Source organism: Hylobates moloch, unplaced genomic scaffold (genome assembly GCF_009828535.3).
Source record: "Hylobates moloch isolate HMO894 unplaced genomic scaffold, HMol_V3 SCAFFOLD_4, whole genome shotgun sequence".
Taxonomy (NCBI): domain Eukaryota; kingdom Metazoa; phylum Chordata; class Mammalia; order Primates; family Hylobatidae; genus Hylobates; species Hylobates moloch.
The window spans coordinates 37,220,648-37,237,919 of NW_026652279.1; the positions used below are offsets into that span (position 1 = coordinate 37,220,648).

Here is a 17,272-nt window from a genome sequence, read left to right on the forward strand (position 1 = left end):
TTCTTTTCCTGGAGATGTTAAAGACAAGTCAGACAAGGAGGTTTTCAAGTTACAGACCATAGGTGAGAAATGAGGAGGGGTGTTGGGCATTGGTCTTCTGCTCCCAATCTTGTCTTTTTAGCAAGAATTTGGATGAAGCTGCAGAAGATGCATTTATCCAATAGTGCAGAGAGATATGGCTAACATACTGGACAAGATAATTTGTATTCAATACATGCTAGAACACTGAGATGGAACTAAATAAGAGAAAATCTAATAGACATAAAGTAGTCCTACACTCAGGTTACTAAGTCACCTGCCCAAATAAGGGCAGCCCATAAAAAAGGGCATGGAGATTTTCTGAGCCAGCACTGGACACATATGCTAAACATGGCATACCCTCTTAAGAAGGGTCCGCACATAGCAGCTAGTCCTAGAATAAGAAGCCATGTTTACATTAGTTAGAATACTTCTGCAGTATTATGTACCTTTTAGATGTATTTATATTTAGATGTATTTGTATTTAGATGTATTTATAGGACCCATTTTATGTAGAAATTACACACTAGAGTAAATCCAGATGAAGGCAACCTGGATGTGGAAGCATCTGAAAAATATATAAATATAAGGAACAGACACAGAAACTGAGGACTTCTAATCAGAGATGATTTGGAGAAAAGATGTGACAAGCATCTTTCAACACTTAAAGGCTTAAGGGCTGCCACTGGCAAAATGTGGTACAATTTGAGCATTAAAATTAATACGTGATGGTAATAGACTATAACTAATTAAATAATAACCCATGAGCCAATGCTAACAGCAAATATCCAAACCTTAGATTCTAAGGGCTAGCAGATGGAAAAGAGAGTAAAGTTCTTTTTATAGACAGGTGAGTTGAAGTTACATCACTTTAGGTCTAGTATAGAGAAGAACCTGCTGACAGTTAACAAACAATAAAACCACAGGGCAGAACTAGCTCAAGCATTTTCAAAGATCCTCACAATCTGCCAAATAATTGTGCAGTCTTCTTCATAGTATCTAAACCTTTGCTTCCCCTCTAGTAAGAGTTGGAATTAACCTTTACTGAATGTCTAATGGTTATCAAGCAAATATTTTACGTAATCTTACCAATGACTTAGTGAGATAGGTATTATTATCTTTGCTTTACAGAAAAACGAAGGTGCAGTAACCTATGCAATGTGACACAGAGTGTCAGAGCTGGGATTTGAACCTAGGTGTATCGCACTCCTTCCACCACACCACAGCATACATAACACACATGGAGTGGTTGGAGGAGACCCTGGAGCCACCACAGCTCCTCAAGTTGGTGTGTCATGGCTCTTTAATGGTTATGCTTTCCTCATCTACTCAGCCAGACAGGGAAACTATTACTGTCATTCCTCTGAATTGTAAGAGGAAGACTGGGGCATCTTTCTAGAAGTCTACTGTTAGAGGAGTCTGAATTGGGTGAGATGTCTCCACCCCTCCCTTCCCACAGCGCCCTTGTTTGTCCTTCTGTTGAATATGAGTCAGTTTACATGAATCAGTCCACTCTGTTATCTTCCTCTTTTTCAGAGACTGTTCATCTGACCACTTAGAAACCAGGTTTCCCTGGCCGTCTAGTATAGCTGGGGGAAAATCTGACACTGCTGATAACATCTACAAGTTCAAACATACCAATGAGTGATTTAACGGAAGAAGGAAAGTGCAGTCACAGAGGACACATGGCTGCCCTGTTATCAACTGTTTTGTGTTAGAAGAGTAAGAACATTTAAATTACAGTGCATAGTCCTAGACTGATCTTCCCTTTATTTTGAAAGTGTGACTATGTCTAAGGAATTTTCTAGGTTTTGTGTACAGACATAATATAGAATCTCTTGACCTGCTCATGTCTCATAAGGCCAGAGAAGGTAGTTGGTATTTGATCTTTCTTTAGCATATTTAAAAATACAATGTTCATATATCTGTCTGCTTTCAGACCACTGGTTTTATCTGCCTCTTAATCCTGGAGTTTCCTGAGACCAGTCATTTTGCCCCCTCTATTTATTTATTCCACAAGTATCTCCTGAGCCTCTCTGTGCTGCATGTCAGGAGTACGGCAATGAAACAGACAGACACAGCTCTTGCCTTCATCAGGGCTCAATGACCTGGCTATTGAGACAGACATGAAACAAAAAATTACATAAGTGGAGATTCACACTCAACAAATAGTCCACATCTCTCTACAGCATCCAGCACAGAGCTTGGCACATGATGGGTGCTTCTACATGAATATGTGAGCGCTGTTTCTGTGAAATATGCAGAAAAACTGACCAGCTGAGTTCATCCTAGCATCAGGAATTCAACGCTTTGACTTTCAGAGTGGGGGAAAACATGAAAAATCAGGAGATCTGTGTTCTAGTTCCTGCCTTCCCAATATTAGAATTGTCTTGAGTGAGTCACTTGGTTTCTCTGAGCCTGCTTCCTTACTTGTAGAATAAAGTCTAAGTACCAGGATTCATTAATAGTAAAATGGCTGCTGTCAAAAGTCTTCTAGTCCAGCCCCACATACCTTGCCAGAAAGACAAGGAATAGCTGGAGCTGAGGTCTTCCTAAAACAAATGGCTCTAGCATAGGAGTCTGTGTCAAAGTCAGAGCTGCTGGGAAGATGGATTAGCAGCTGGAAGGGATGAATTCCCTGGACCATGACACTAATAATCTATGTCTGAACATGGGAAACACTGCACTTGACTTACCACCCACTGACTGTTTAAAGAGGAACACTTTTTATACACTAGGAACACTAGGTTGTATTTCTAGACAACAGGTCAGAGGAGACAGGAAATTACAGAAATGGTTTTTCATTGTATGTTTTCACATGTGGAAAAAAAATAATTTTCCATCCACTCTGACAGTCAGTAGAAAATGGCTTAAAAACTTGAGGGCAGTTGTCAGAATTACCTTGAATGACCTTGAGCACTAGTCTAAAGCATGATTAGGGTGATTTGGCACCATAATTTCAGCAGGTTCGGGGCACGGTCCCCACACTAAGGTCTCAATGGGTTTTTTTCTCCCAGCAAGAAAAAATAGGAAAAATCCTAATGAATGCAGATCATCTTTAAAAGAAATAACCTATAACTTAGAAAACTAAGATGAAGCAACGGCACAGCCTGCTGTCTGAGCCTGAAGGAGCAGGCCAAAATACTAGGTCTGGATAAACTAGGGACAAATAGTCTTTGGAAACCCAGAACTTCATTAATAAGATCACTAACAGGCAGCAAAGGATCATCTCATACTCTTTGGATTCTGGAGTAAGTAAATGAGAGTAGGCTCAGACATGGACCCTTTCTTCCCCCTGCTACAAATTCCGGCGGTTGCATTCCTCACCTAGCTGGGGCAGATACACAGAGCCTTTGCTACAGTTTCTTTTCTTTTGCTTTCCCATCAGACTACTAACTTTTGCTTACTTGCTCCAAAATGTCAGAAAGCAAGTGGCCAGGCTTTCTCACACAACAACTACACCCTTCGTATACCACTTCCTGGTCCTCCTGTCTCTCAGCAACTGAGCCCCAATAATCTGGCCAGAGGAAAGCATCATTTCCACTAGAGTCCCTTTGGATAACAGGCTGCTACCAAACAGCATCTCTGTGGCCATTTCCCAAACCATTAATCTTGGTCTAACTTTGAGATGAGCTCTTCTCAAATCACTGTAAATTTGAGCCAATCACAGCCACTAAGGTCTCAGGACAGTATCCCAACTCAGCCTCCCTGAGATCCATCCTCCCAGAAGGCAGAGCAGCCCAAGAAGCCCAGGTAGGGCATCTCAGAAAAAGAAGAAACCTAGACTCCCTCACTACTCAGCCTTCCCACTTCTGTTAAACTCTCCCAGTGTGAGAGGTCAGCCTGAACCACCACAGTCTTCCATCCCCTCAGACCAGATCTCGTGCTGGGACATGCCTCCTCCAGCCCTGTTCTTTCCCCCTTGGCTGGCACAAAGAGACAACTAGCTCCTGAAGGTAGGATCCATAGTGAGAGAAATTCTCTAGGGGGGTACCTCTCCAGGGGTGGTTGAGCCATCAAGAAGTCTTAGGGGAAGGAAGGTTAGGACTCTGTCCTACCTTGTCACTGTCCACTGTGTTCTGAGAGGTCCTAGAAGCAATGGAGATGGTGTCTGGTTGGCTGCTCCCATCCCCCTGGCTGTCAATATCCTCTACTCCATCCCTGCAGGAAGAAGAGAAAAAAAACAGGGGTGGGGGTGGGGGGAACCACTGTGGGTTTAGAGCACACAAGGATTTCCGGTTGGGTGGGCAGAGCAGCGCCTCAGCACTTTCTAGCAGGGATTTGTCTAAAATTATCCTGCTAAAGAGAGTGGCCCTATGTGATTTTCAGTGATGTCACTTCTTGCACTTAGTAAACACATAATCACTATGTTGATAACTAAATGCAAAATGACCCCCTTCCCCAAAACTCCTCCAGCCCATGCTGCAGAGGGGGTGTATGTATATGTGAATATATATTATATATATATACACACACATACTTGGGAATGGGTCTATAACAGGTAGTAGGAAGATGTATATCCTACTTAGAGCCTAGGCTTCTATCCAGGTGATTAGGTCATTTTAATAATCCCAAATTCAGGGTATTCAAGTTTTTGTACATGCTGTAATTAAGATGAGGGTTCATTTACAGCTGGCCTATAAAGAAAACAGAAGTGATAAGATTTCTTTTTTTTTTTTTTTTGAGATGGAGTCTCATTCTGTCACCCAGGCTGCAGTGCAGTAGTGTGATCTTAGCTCACCGCAACCTTCGCCTCAAGTGATCCTCCTGCCTCAGCCTCCCAAGTAGCTGGGTTTCCAGGCACCTGCCATCATGCCCAGCTAATTTTTGTATTTTTTTGTGGAGACAGGGTTTCACCATGTTGGCCAGGATGGTCTCAAAACTCCTGACCTCAGGTTATCCGCCTGCCTCGGCATCCCGAAGTGCTGAGATTACAGATGTGAGCCACTGCACCCGGCCAAGATTTCTTTTAAACTTGAGTTTCTTCTGTTCAGGAAAACAGGTTGAGTGGAATATTGTCTCCAGGGGATATTATCTTTGGGAAATTCCTGATATTAGACCTTCAACACCTGGGTGTGGAGAAGGAATTTATTGCCTTCATGTGGCTGGGTTTTGAGGATCTCATGCATGTTTATAATGATTTCTTATCAATGCAGAAGGCCAAGGCATTTTCTCAAAGATTGGTGAAAAGTCACAGGTTCCACAGCAGGTTTGGAGCCAGCTATGCTTCTGTGTGTCAGCTAAGGCTGTCTCCTGAGTGCACTCCTGGCATTTAGACCCCTTCCTGGGCCCCGGACCACACAGCTGTCCCCACTCCCATGTTCTTTCAGCTCTCCAGCTGTAGAACTGTGCCCCCATCCTGTACCGAGCCCACAGCCATGGCCAAGAGGGATTGGATGTCTGGAAACTGATGAAGGCTGCAAGGTCTGTGCCAGGAAAAGCTGGGGCAGATGTGGGGTTGGGGTTGGGTGAATTAGCACAGGAAATGACAGCTCTTCCCATAAACACTTTTATAAAAGACACCCTGATGCTGCTTGTGGAGAAGTAATGGCATCAGGGGACAGGGAAACTAAAAGCCTGAGAATCCTACCACATGAACAAAGTGCCACAAATAACGAATTCACCTCAAAGGGTCTAAATGATTGCACTCTGGTGTATGTGTGAATGTATGTGGATGTATGTGTGTATGCAAGCACCCATGCATGTGCACATGTATACACACAATGTCTATTCATCCTAAAAAAGTATTTTCTCCCACCCAGAACACTTCTAAGTCAACTGCTCTCTCATCATCATTTGTGGGCTTGGGAAATGCCAATTTATTTTAATAACATAAGCCACACATTCGTAGGAAGGAAAATCTGCTGGAAAAAGAATTTATGTGACGCATTTCAAAACCAAAAATAAAGGACTTTTAGATCATCTGTTGTTTTGGATTATCTGGGCCAGCACTCCCCACCATGTGTAGACAGTTGAGAGCTGGCTGTACTTTCTGCTTCCCGCTATTCTGGTCCATGGTGGGCCCTTCTGGTCCACTCCAGATGAAGCCACTTCTGGGGGATGTGGGGAGCCCACCTAGGAGTGTGGGTAGTATTTCCCAACCAACGAACTCCTCTATAAACTGTCCCCATATCCAGGAATCCAAGATAATGGAATTATAGACTGCTTGGTTATTCTCTGCAGAGTATGCCAAGGTTTCTCACCCACCCATCACAGGACAAAAGAAAAGGTGAGAGCAGAGAAAAGGTGGGGGCATTTCTAAGATACACCCTTTCCCATGTTCTAGAAATGCTCAAACTCTCCTACTATAGGAAAAAGGGGCTATGTCAGGGTAAATAAGCCTAGTCAGCCTCACCTGAGTATCCTCTTTCACTATGATCCTAGACCATCATTTCTTTGTAATTGTTTCCTTTCTAATTTCTTTATTAAAGTAGGGATTCCCTGAGGCATGGCATGTCTCCACTGCTAGGCTTTAGTCCACCCCCTCCTTACCTGGACTCTGGACATAGATAACTGACATCAAAATGACCCCTCCCCCAGAGCAGTTATAATTCATCCATGCAGCACTGAGGAGGTGAACTTATCCTGGTCATGCAGGTCTTGGGGCTTCTGCCCCATGGAGGTTTCTCTACCTTAGTCACACCCTTCTTTTGGCTACCACCTCACTCAGGACAAATGCTGCTGCTGCTTCATAGGCCCTGAAATGGCTCCCTACCCTGCTTGTCCTGGCTGGTGCCTAAGGGTCAACTAAATCCTCCAGATTTATTCCATTCTGATACAGGGGAGGAGGGAAGAACCTGTTATTACCAATGAGCATCTCTGCTAGAACCCCGTTTTTTTTCCTTCAAAATGTATGTGAAGTTTTTGTATGCTTTCTTTGGAACTGTCCCCCAAGAGAGTCATTATAAGTGTAGGTGTCACATGGAGACTTGGGAAAGAAATACTTTGGAAGTCATCCACGGGTTTAGAGGAAACTGGGATTCAGAAGCGTCCAGAAAGATATAAGTCCTCTTCTGCCCAACGACATTGCTTATCATAGGTGAATGAAGGTGAGGTCTCTGTGGGGGTTGCAGTAAGAGCTGCAATGAAACCACCACTCCACACATTACAGTACACAAAGCCCTTTCACTATCCAACCAGTCCAGAGAGTTCCTCCACTCTAGGGCTTATCTAAAGTCCCCTTTCTTTGAATTCTTATAGCATTTATGATCCCTATAGGTGGTTCTTCTGGTCTATTTCATGTGTGAGACATGACTATTAGATGGCTCTTAAGGGAATCAACTCATCTTACACTTCCTTTTATCTTGTAGCACCTAGCAGAGTGTTTATCAAATAAGAGGTGCTCAATGAAGCCCTGCTGAATTTGACACTAGTGAGATGCTTAAAGATCAGATGACTCATCCTAGGTGGAACTCACAGGCCTTCCTGGAGAGTGCCACCTGCAGGGCACATCCCCCTTCAGAAGCAAAGATTCATCCCATTCCCGCACCCAGAAGCCTGTGACGCAGGCAGTACTGGAGGGAGAGGCGCTGGTTACCTCTTACTATTGTTCCTCTGTTTGGCTGGTGTTTTGGGGAGCTGAAGTGGCTCCTTTAAAGCTCCTTTCAGGTGAATGATCCTTTCTTGAATCACTTCTCGAATGTTCTTGATCCACTCCTGCTTGGTTTCGATGTTGGAGGCCTAGAGTGCCACAGGGAGAAAGACTGAGAACCCCAACTCCCATCACCTTGCCCAAAACAGTTCTCAACCCTCCTGCAGTCTTCATCTGTTATTTTCAAGGATTCCAAATGTCTGGGGAGTTTATTTCTCATTTCATACTTATGACTCTTCAATACCAGAAACAGGTTTCTCCAACTCCCAGAACAGTGCTCTGACCTCAAGACTCAATGCAGAATTACTTGTATGGGAGTAACTGTCAAAGTATTTCATAACTCATAAGGCACTGACCAATCCCGATATCTGCCCTGGAGGTGGAACAGTATCTGGAAGCTCCCCCTGGGACAGGGATTAACACCTGGGTTGCTAGATCCTGAGGAAGTCTAGTGGGCACTGGGAGGGGCAGCATCTACTTCCCAATCAGTATGGATATATGTCAGGATGTTCACCCAGCATGGCTCCACAGACTTGTACTGACTAGAAGTCAGTCCTGGGTTTGTGGCAAGCTCTGTTAACTAAAGGCACTGCTATCATTTTATGATGATCCCATTTGTCTTGGTAGAATTTTTTTTTCTGGTAATTCTGCCTCACAACAGGTAGCAGCTATGCTGGCAGTTCAGAGTGAATATGTGTGAAGCTTTTGTCGGGTTTGGACCATTTTTTCCTTGGTGATGGGCACTTTCCTGACAAGCAAATGACTGCTGGGAACTTCATCATCTGCATTATCGCTGCTGAGACAGGCTAACATCACTGCTGTGCCCCAGACAGCTGCAATGACTCCTCAAGGCCGTCTTCTGGTGAAAGGCCTCCTCTTGACATTTCTCTCCATCAGCATGGTCCCCATGCTAATGTGATTTAGTAGGGGTTCAAGAATGTAGGTTCCCAGGGAATAAGGTCCACATCTTATACATAGTTATCCCCCACCACACTAAGCACTATACCTTTTACACAGAAGCTATTTAGGAAAAAATGTCAAATGAATGTGGAGCAAATCAAGGTGCCTTTTGTCAAAGGGTCAATTGTTCTTGCCACTTGAAGGAAGAGATACGGACAGAAAACAGTTTAAGTGGGCCTTGCTGAGCTGGCCCTGAAAGCCACTCCCTGCTTTCTTCCCTCTTGGTCACACATGTGCATGCACTTGAGGAGACCCTGCGTCTTTGAGACTCTGGGTCTACCTTCATGATAGAACTTGCTTCTCAATGCCCATGTGATGCTGCCATTCCCAAGAGAGGCCCATGGCTCAGTAGAGTCTCTGGGCCTTAGCTTTTAGGTGTCACTTGCCCACCCCCACTTCTATTACCCCCAACCCTAGTTTGTGCCTAGCAGAGAGCAGTACTTACTTTCAGCACTGTTTTATTGTCTGAGGATGGGGTGCGCCCAGACCACAAGGCGAATTTGCAGGGATCGCCCTCCACGTGCTCGGTCACACCCAGCTCTGAGGTCTGTAGACAGGAAATGCCTGTGAGAGGCGGGGAAGGGGAGGGCAGTGGGGAAACTTAGGGCTGGGGTGGGAAGGGAAAGGCAACAAAGAGGAGAGGACCGAGGGAGGGGCTTCTGTCAATCAAACTTTAACAGATTGGATATTCTGTTCATCTACCCAGGATGGAAGGACCTACAGGCACGTGCCTGATTAGCAGGTACCAGGGAGGGAAGGTGAAGAGGGAGGTGCTAAAAGCAAACAGAAAGAAGAACTGTGAACTCTACAATGCAGACGTGGGAGGTGAGTGGGGTGCTTTCCAAATAGGAGACATTTTCATTTGTCCAGGATGTTTTTGGTGTGGAGGCCGGGGTGGAGATGAGATGAGTGTGTCCAGATCCCTTCCTGCCCATGGGTTCTATGAAAGCAGGGAGTCTTGTCTTACCCCACCTGCCCCACCTACCAGTAGCTTGTTCTTGTAAACATATTTCGTGTGTCCTGAAGAATCTTTGATCTCCTTGCTAAAAACCAAGGAGATCTCAAAGAGGAACAAGTGCCGCTCCCGCCCCTTCCGGATCAGCGACTTCGGGTCCCACACTTGAAAGGCATCCTGGAGAATCAACTCCCCCTGCACATCCAGGTTCTCGTCGAACCCTGAAAAACATCCATTTCCACCCTGTGGAGTTTCTCTACTGCCACAGTCAGGGGGCCATGTTCCACTCCCCTCTTGGAGAAAGCCTCTCTTATTGTTAGTCCTCAGTTCCTGAAGGGTTTTTCTCTCTCTGCTAACTCCAGAGACTGCTGAACACTTCCATAGACATCTCTGAGAATTGCAATTAGATCTCTCCTGCCCCCTTCCTGCACCATGTCTTTTATATACATAACCAATATTAGTGGAATCTCCTGCAAAGGTCCTATGTAACCTCACATCTTCACACACCCACAGTTGGCCTCCTGCAAGAGCAAATCCCATAGCTCCTTTGTCCTCCACAACTTTCTACTGTTCCTGACTTGCAGCTATGAGTGGGGCTGAGTACAAGCACTGCCTGAGTGTCTTCAGCTCCTCTTTATTTGTCATTCATTACCTTAATTCTTCTTCTTATTATTTTAAAATTTTTTTTGCAGTGGCATGATCATGGGTCACTGCAGCCTTGAACTCCCAGGTTCAAGTGATCCTCCCAGCTTAGCTTCCCAAGTAGCTAGGTCTATAGGTACATGCCACCATGCCCAGGTAATTTTTGTATTTTTTGTAGAGACAAGATCTCCCTATGTTGCCCAGGCTGGTCTTGAGCTCAAGTGATCCTCCCCACTTGGCCTCCCAAAGTGCTAGGATTATAGGCATGAGCCACTGTGCCTGGCCTACCTTAATTCTTATATTCCATTTCTAGAATTCCTCCCTTTGATTACTTTGCACAAGCCTTCAACAGTTTATATTTATACCACTTTAAGTTTTTAAGAGAGGCTCTCGAACTTTAGTGTGCATAAAAATCACCTGGAGAGCTTGTGAAAACACAGATTACTGCCCATCCTCCAACCTCCCCAGATATTCTGATTCAGTAGGTGTGGGGTGAGTCCATGAATGTGCACTTCTGACAAGCTCCCAGGTGCTGTTGCTGCTGCTGGTAAACAGACCATGCATGGAGTAGCTGGATCCAGAGCATAGGTCAGGGACAGACTGGAGGAGCTGGGTACTTGCAGGCACTTCCAGGGTGGGGTGGAGGGGAAGGTACAAACAGAGAGGAAAGGAGTGGAGAAACTGTCAACAGGAATACGTTGAGATGGTTCCTGCTCAGCCTAGGGAAAATAGCCAGGGCTCCTTTGCTCTAAGAATTGAGGCTTCTGGTGCCAAGGATGGTCCAGGAAGTATGGAGACCATATCAAGTCTCCCAAGGTGGTGTTGGTGGTATTGGCGGAGTAGGATGGAGTCCAGAAGAGAAAAAAACAGCCCATGTGTTTACATATTTGCAACAGACTATACACATTTCCTTTAGCACCCATTAAAAATGTTAAGTCTTTGTTTGTTTGTTTGTTTTTGTTTTTTGAGATGGAGTCTCGCTCTATCGCCCAGGCTGGAGTGCAGTGGTGCGATCTCGGCTCACGGCAACCTCTGACTCCTGGGTTCAAGTGATTCTCACACCTCAGCCTCCCGAGTAGCTGGGATTACAGGCATGCGCCACCACACCTGGCTAATTTTTGTATTTTTAGTAGAGACAGGGTTTCCCCATGTTGGCCAGGCTGGTCTCGAACTCCTGACCTCAGGTGATCCACCCACCTTGGCCTCCCCAAAAAATGTTAAATCTTAACTCATCTAACAAATTCCACCCCAGTATGGCTGCTCTGCCCACTCATTCTGCAGTGTTAAGACCACTTTATTGGAATCTTACTCTACAGGTTTCTGGTCTCAAGAAGATAGTTTCAGCTGACTGAAGTCTTATCAGAGTTGTTTGGCTGGACTTACTAACCTTCTAGGAGGACAAAATGCTGGTTGCACAAGAATGTGAATGTATTTAATGCCACCGAACTGTACATTCAAAAATGGTTAAAATGGTAAATTTATGTTATACATATTATGTATATTTTACCATAATAACAAAAAAAGAGCATAAGGCTGAAGATGGTATGTTTTGTGTGTATGTGTGTCTGTGTGTGTTTATGTGATCAGGATTTCTATTCATTGTGATGATCAAGGCAATGTAACGCAGATGCTATGCAGACTAACAAGATTGCTGTAGGTTGGAGGCTCTAGCACACCAACAGTGAGGGTGATGGCCTGTACTGGACTGTCTCATGGGCAGCAACATGTCCACATAACCTCCAGTGGCTTAGCCCTGGTCCTTCCTAGAAGCAGGGTGCTAGCCAAGTTGGTCCTTGTGGAGCCCCTCTCACATGACAAGGGCCTATGTAACTACTTGTCATTTCTTCTCTCTTCCAGCCTTGCACCTTGTCTAACTTCATGCCACTTCCCTCCCATGATGCAAGCTCCCCCGTGTCAAGGAAGCGAGGAGGCTTCCCCAGTGCTGGGAGGACAGCTACCTTCCAGCATGCTGACATGCATGGCATCATTGGCTTTCTTTGGGACACTGAGCATCACCTCCAGGCCATCCTTGAGCTCCCCTTTCCCTTCTTCACAGCAAGTTAAAAGTTCCTGAGGAAAAAAAAGTCCGGACAGAATTAGGGCCATCTCCCCCAGCTTCCTCCCACCACCTAACCCACCAAGGAAATTATAGACCAGCTTCGCTCTCTGTAATGGTTCCCTCTGAGCTATAAAGAAAGTGAGGTGGGGTAAAAGGGGTTATCTCCAAGAATTCAACCACGATTTTTCTCCCACACTGAGCATTCTCAGCCCAATCTAGCCCAAACTAACTCAATCCAACCCGACTTCCAAATGGCTTGACCTGTAAGTCAGCAACTGAGGCATTCTCTGTCACTGGACTGCCCTCTTAGAGAAGGGACTACCCTGGCAAAGCACATGAACAGAGGTGCAGCATTGTATAATCCAATAAAGAGAATAAAGAGAATAATGAGGAGGATAAAGGGAAGATAAAGAGTGTGCTATGCAGCACCCATATATCCCTGCATGTTTACTGCTGACACCACTTTTATTTACAAGCCTCTACAGTCTGAATGCTGACTTCCATCCTACTGGGAACAACCTGAGGTTGGAGACTTAATAGGCTTATGACATCCCAGAGTAATAAAATATTTTTAGATCATATGGATGAGGAGTTCCTAATCTGGGGCCAATAGATGGGCTTCTAGGCTATTTCATTGTCAGATGAGGTAAGTGCAATTAAGAGAGATGAAGTGATTTTCCTCAGGTTATATAACTCAGTGGAGGCTATGCAGGGGCCTGAATCCAGGTCTCCTGAATCCAAGTCTGGCACTTTATCCACCACATCAACCCTGTCTCTCCTATATTCTGTCCCCCATTGAGGCTTCCAGGGGCAATACCCTCTTTCTTTCACCTCCTGGGGAGCTGGGAAGCGTGTCCTTTCTTTTGTATTTCCTCATTGGAGACTCAGTCATCACCATCCCCATGAAAGATATATAGTATCTGGTTGGTGGAGAAAAGATCATTTCCAACTATCTTGAGAATCATAAGACCACTTGGAATGATTTTTGCCCAAACCAGAAGAATGTTGGCTTTTCATTTTTCCTATCAGGGTCACTGTATCTTGCTCACTTTGACACTGGGAAGGGAATGGTTAAGCAACAGATCTGCAAACCATACTCTCTCCTTGAGGGGGCAGGGGATGCATGTTGAGTGGAGGTGCCTTTCCCAGAAAGAAAGAAGTTCACCAGATCAAACCTTGTAAACACGTTAATGACAGACCTCTTGACAAATAACCTAATGGTACTTGCTAGCAAGATAGGACTTATCTAGGAAATGCTTTTAATAGGATAAATCTGGTCTGTCTAGGGCTTCTTATGGTAAACAATCCTAGAATCTGTAGATTTAGAGGCCTGGCTTACTGGAAGGTGTCACATAAGCTATGCAACTATCTAAGTAAAAAGGGAATATCTTTCATGACCAAATGGCTCTCTTCAGGGCAAGTAATACAATGTGACATACATAATTTACATACTTCGTAAATCAATCTGGCCGCAGCATGTCCTGATGTTGCAAGAAAAGGCTTGGAGCTGCACTGGTGGTCCTGGCCCTTTCCCGTGTCACCTCTGCCTTGGAATTACTTGTATCCTTGAAATTATTAGTCAAGCTTTATACTTGGTAAGATATCTAATTAGTGAGAGTTTGATCTAAAAATTCAATCCTTAGTGTTATCTTGGATACATTCCCATAGGAATAAGGGAGCTCTGAGTGTCCAAAGCAGAGGTGCGCCCCCTAGAGCACATGTTTGGGAGGGAGAAGTGATCAGTGCTCAGCTCTGCCCTTGGCTCCAGTCACTAAAATGTCATCCTTGTTCAGAAAGTGGTATTTACTTCTGCCAACCTAAGGTTGTCAGATTCTCCCACCCCTTTCCTTATTTTAACCTTCTCAATCTTATTTTCATACATCATCAAAGAAAATCCTGAGGCAAAACATAAGAGAAAAAACAAGAAATATGCTTCAGTTTGTGACAGAAAACATGAATTAGTTTAATCCCCCCCTGCCCAAAACAATTTAGCAAGTCTACCAATCTACCAGCTGGGCCAATACATTTTCCCTGATTCTTGCTATACTTTATGATAAGGCGAAGGCTCCACATTTAATTTAGGATCCTTTTGTAAAGCCACAGCAGATTTACATGAAGAATATTGAGCACTCTGACATAGTTTCTACTTTCACGCCATACCTGAAGTGATGAACCCAGAGGATACTGATAATTAAATATACATTTATTTGAAATAAAACTGACTTTATGAAAATAAATTCCATATTATTTATTTATAGTAAAAGCTCAGCAAACTGTTTTTCTCTTACTCAGCAGGCACTCTGCCACCAGCACATTTAAAAAAGACCAAAACTATCTTCTCTTTTTTTGAGACAGAGTCTCCCTCTGTCACCCAGGCTGGAGTGCAGTGGCATGATCTCAGCTCACTGCAACCTCCGCCTCCTGGGTTCAAGCAATTCTCCTGTCTCAGCCTCCCAAGTAGCTGGGGCTATAGGTGCACGCCACCATGCCTGAGTAATTTTTATATTTTCAGTAGAGACAGAGTTTCACCATATTGGTCAGGCTGGTCTCAAACTCCTGACCTCAAGTGATCCACCCGCCTTGGACACCCAAAGTGCTGGGATTATAGGCATGAGCCACTGTGCCCAGCCTATTTTCTTAAAAAAATAATAATAATTTTATGACTTCCTCACAATCAAATTCCTGCCACTTTATTTTTCCACTTCTTAGCTACCTCTATAGGCACTTCTTCCTAAAACACTCAATTCCAGAACAAAGGTCCAGAGCCCACTCCTGCAACTGCCTACAGCAAAACACAAACCTATTCCATCCTCAACTTCCCTTCCTTGTCTATGCCACATAATTCATCCTAGGGGGCTTACACCTTACAGGGTTAAAGGGAGATGTAAAAAGTTATATTTCTTTTGGAACTGCATCTTAGTTGATTTAAGACACTGGCAGTGTGGATAGTTGAGTCAGCATTGGTTTGTCTTTCTTTCCTTTTTTTTTTTTTTTTTCCTTTTTAAATTCATAACCCCACCAATTCCTGAACAACCTTTGGGTGGGATACGTACATTCAAAACCATAAAATTCAATTTTTAAAAGTCTATTAGCACAAGAAAAATAATTTTATTTTTTATTTTATTCATTTTTTTTTTTTTGAGACGGAGTCTCGCCCTGTTGCCCAGGCTGTAGTGCAGTGCCATGATATTGGCTCACTGCAGCCTCTGCCTCCAAGACTCAAGCAATTCTCACACCTCAGCCTCCTGAGCAGCTGGGATTACAGGCACACGCCACCATGCCCAGCTAATTTTTTGTAGAGATGGGGTTTCGCCATGTTGGCCAGGCTGGTCTTGAACTCTTGACCTCAAGCAATCCACCTGCCTTGGCCTCCCAAAGTGCTGGTAATACAGGCATGAGCCACCATGCCCGACCATGAAAAATAATTTTAAAAGGCCAAGCATGAAGTGAGATAGGAAAGAAGAAGAGATAATTATACACAAAATCTGGGCTAAGGAGATTCTACTGTAAGCAACCACAAAATTCAATGCTAACTTTCTAATAGCCACAGGTAAAGAATGGCCTAAGCATCTGTCATTTAAAGATAGAAAGTATACCCATTTTTCAGGAGAGAGGATTCCCTACACCCCTGTCCCGAGATCTCACAAGAATTTCTTGTGTCTTCATATAAGAAATTTCAAAAAACAAAGAAGGGAAAGCAGTTCTGTCAGGACAGCTGGGGTGGCTGCACACTCTTTTCTCACACTAGTCCTCAGGAAAGGCCGAGGGTGTGATGTCCAGTTGTAACACTTTAAACCATTTCTGCTGGAGTCCTGGAAGCAGACACCTGTAGCCTCTTCTTGGAGATGAGGAAGGAGAAGAATTGCAGGGATGAGGCTGAAGGGAAATGATGTGGCACGGCTCCACTCTGACTCAGAGGACAGAAAACCCTACCAGGGCACAGGCTGCTGCCCTCATGCCTCTCATATCATGGAACCCCAAGTGCTAAGCCAGGGAGATTCCATGGGCTGGGAATGGTGGACTCACTCCAGTGTGACTAGAATGGCGGATTTAAAATTAGACTGGTTTTCAGGTTCAGTGAAATGGGATTATGCAAGTTTTTGCAGGCATCTCTAAACATGAGCTGAATTACATCAGATTTTCTCTGAAATTACACAATGTACTTATAACATGTCCCCTACTATCCCTTTATCTTTGCATTAAAGGAGCAACCAGCAGGATATTTCAAACGAGGGACAACTCTACCCCTAAACTTTAGGAATTAATATAGATGGGGGTTATTTAACTACTTGTGTCAATTCCCCAGGCTTTCTGTGAAAATGACATTATTTTCAATGTATCAATGCATTCTTATATGAGAAAGATAAACCCAAATTACTTAGTGTTTTGCATACTTGGTTATTTAACTTTTAAAGAAAAGATTTTGAAGGAAAATCCAAATCTCTTGGTTGGCTCCAGAAGAACCCCTAACATGCGAGAACCTACAGATATAAGAATACCCCTGTGTTTTAATGTGTACCCTTTGACTATTTTACCTTAAAATCCTCATCGTCTTGACAAACACAGACAATGGTAGGTGCCACCCTGGCCTCAACTACCCATGTAAACTGGCACTGCCCTTAGGACTTTGACCTTTTATTTATTAATTATTATTCTTATTTTTTTGAGACTGTGTCTCACTCTGTCACCCAGGCTGGAGTTCAGTGACACGATCTTGGATCACTGCAACCTCTGCCTCCTGGGTTCAAGTGATTCTCTTGCCTCAGCCTCCTGAGTAACTGGGATTACAGGTGCACACCACCACGCCTGGCTAATTTTTTGTATTTTTAGTAGAGATGGAGTTTCGCCATGTTGGCCAGGCTGGTCTCAAACTCCTGGCCCCAAATGATCTGCCCACCTCAGCCTCCCAAAGCGCTGGGATTATAGGCATGAGCCACTGTGCCTGGCAAGACTCTGACTCTTGATTTCATCAAAAGCAGGGGCTACCAGGAGGAATCTGCTTCTGTAAGGAGGGACAAGAAAGCCTCTAGGAGCCAGTCAGTGCCTG

At 44.3% G+C, this 17,272-nt stretch overlaps 1 protein-coding gene across 21 annotated transcripts in view; it reads right to left on the reverse strand.

Moving 5' to 3' along the window:
* KALRN (kalirin RhoGEF kinase) overlaps positions 1-17,272 on the reverse strand; it is a 695,573-nt gene that overhangs the window by 230,358 nt on the left and 447,943 nt on the right. For all 21 annotated transcript variants that reach the window (XM_032149952.2, XM_032149957.2, XM_032149956.2 and 18 more), the window contains 5 exons: positions 12,125-12,236; positions 9,555-9,745; positions 9,015-9,116; positions 7,556-7,698; positions 4,077-4,179 (listed from right to left, as the gene is read on the reverse strand). In XM_032149952.2, the coding sequence (XP_032005843.1) occupies positions 4,077-4,179; positions 7,556-7,698; positions 9,015-9,116; positions 9,555-9,745; positions 12,125-12,236 (651 nt within the window). The remainder of the gene's footprint in view (positions 1-4,076; positions 4,180-7,555; positions 7,699-9,014; positions 9,117-9,554; positions 9,746-12,124; positions 12,237-17,272) is intronic.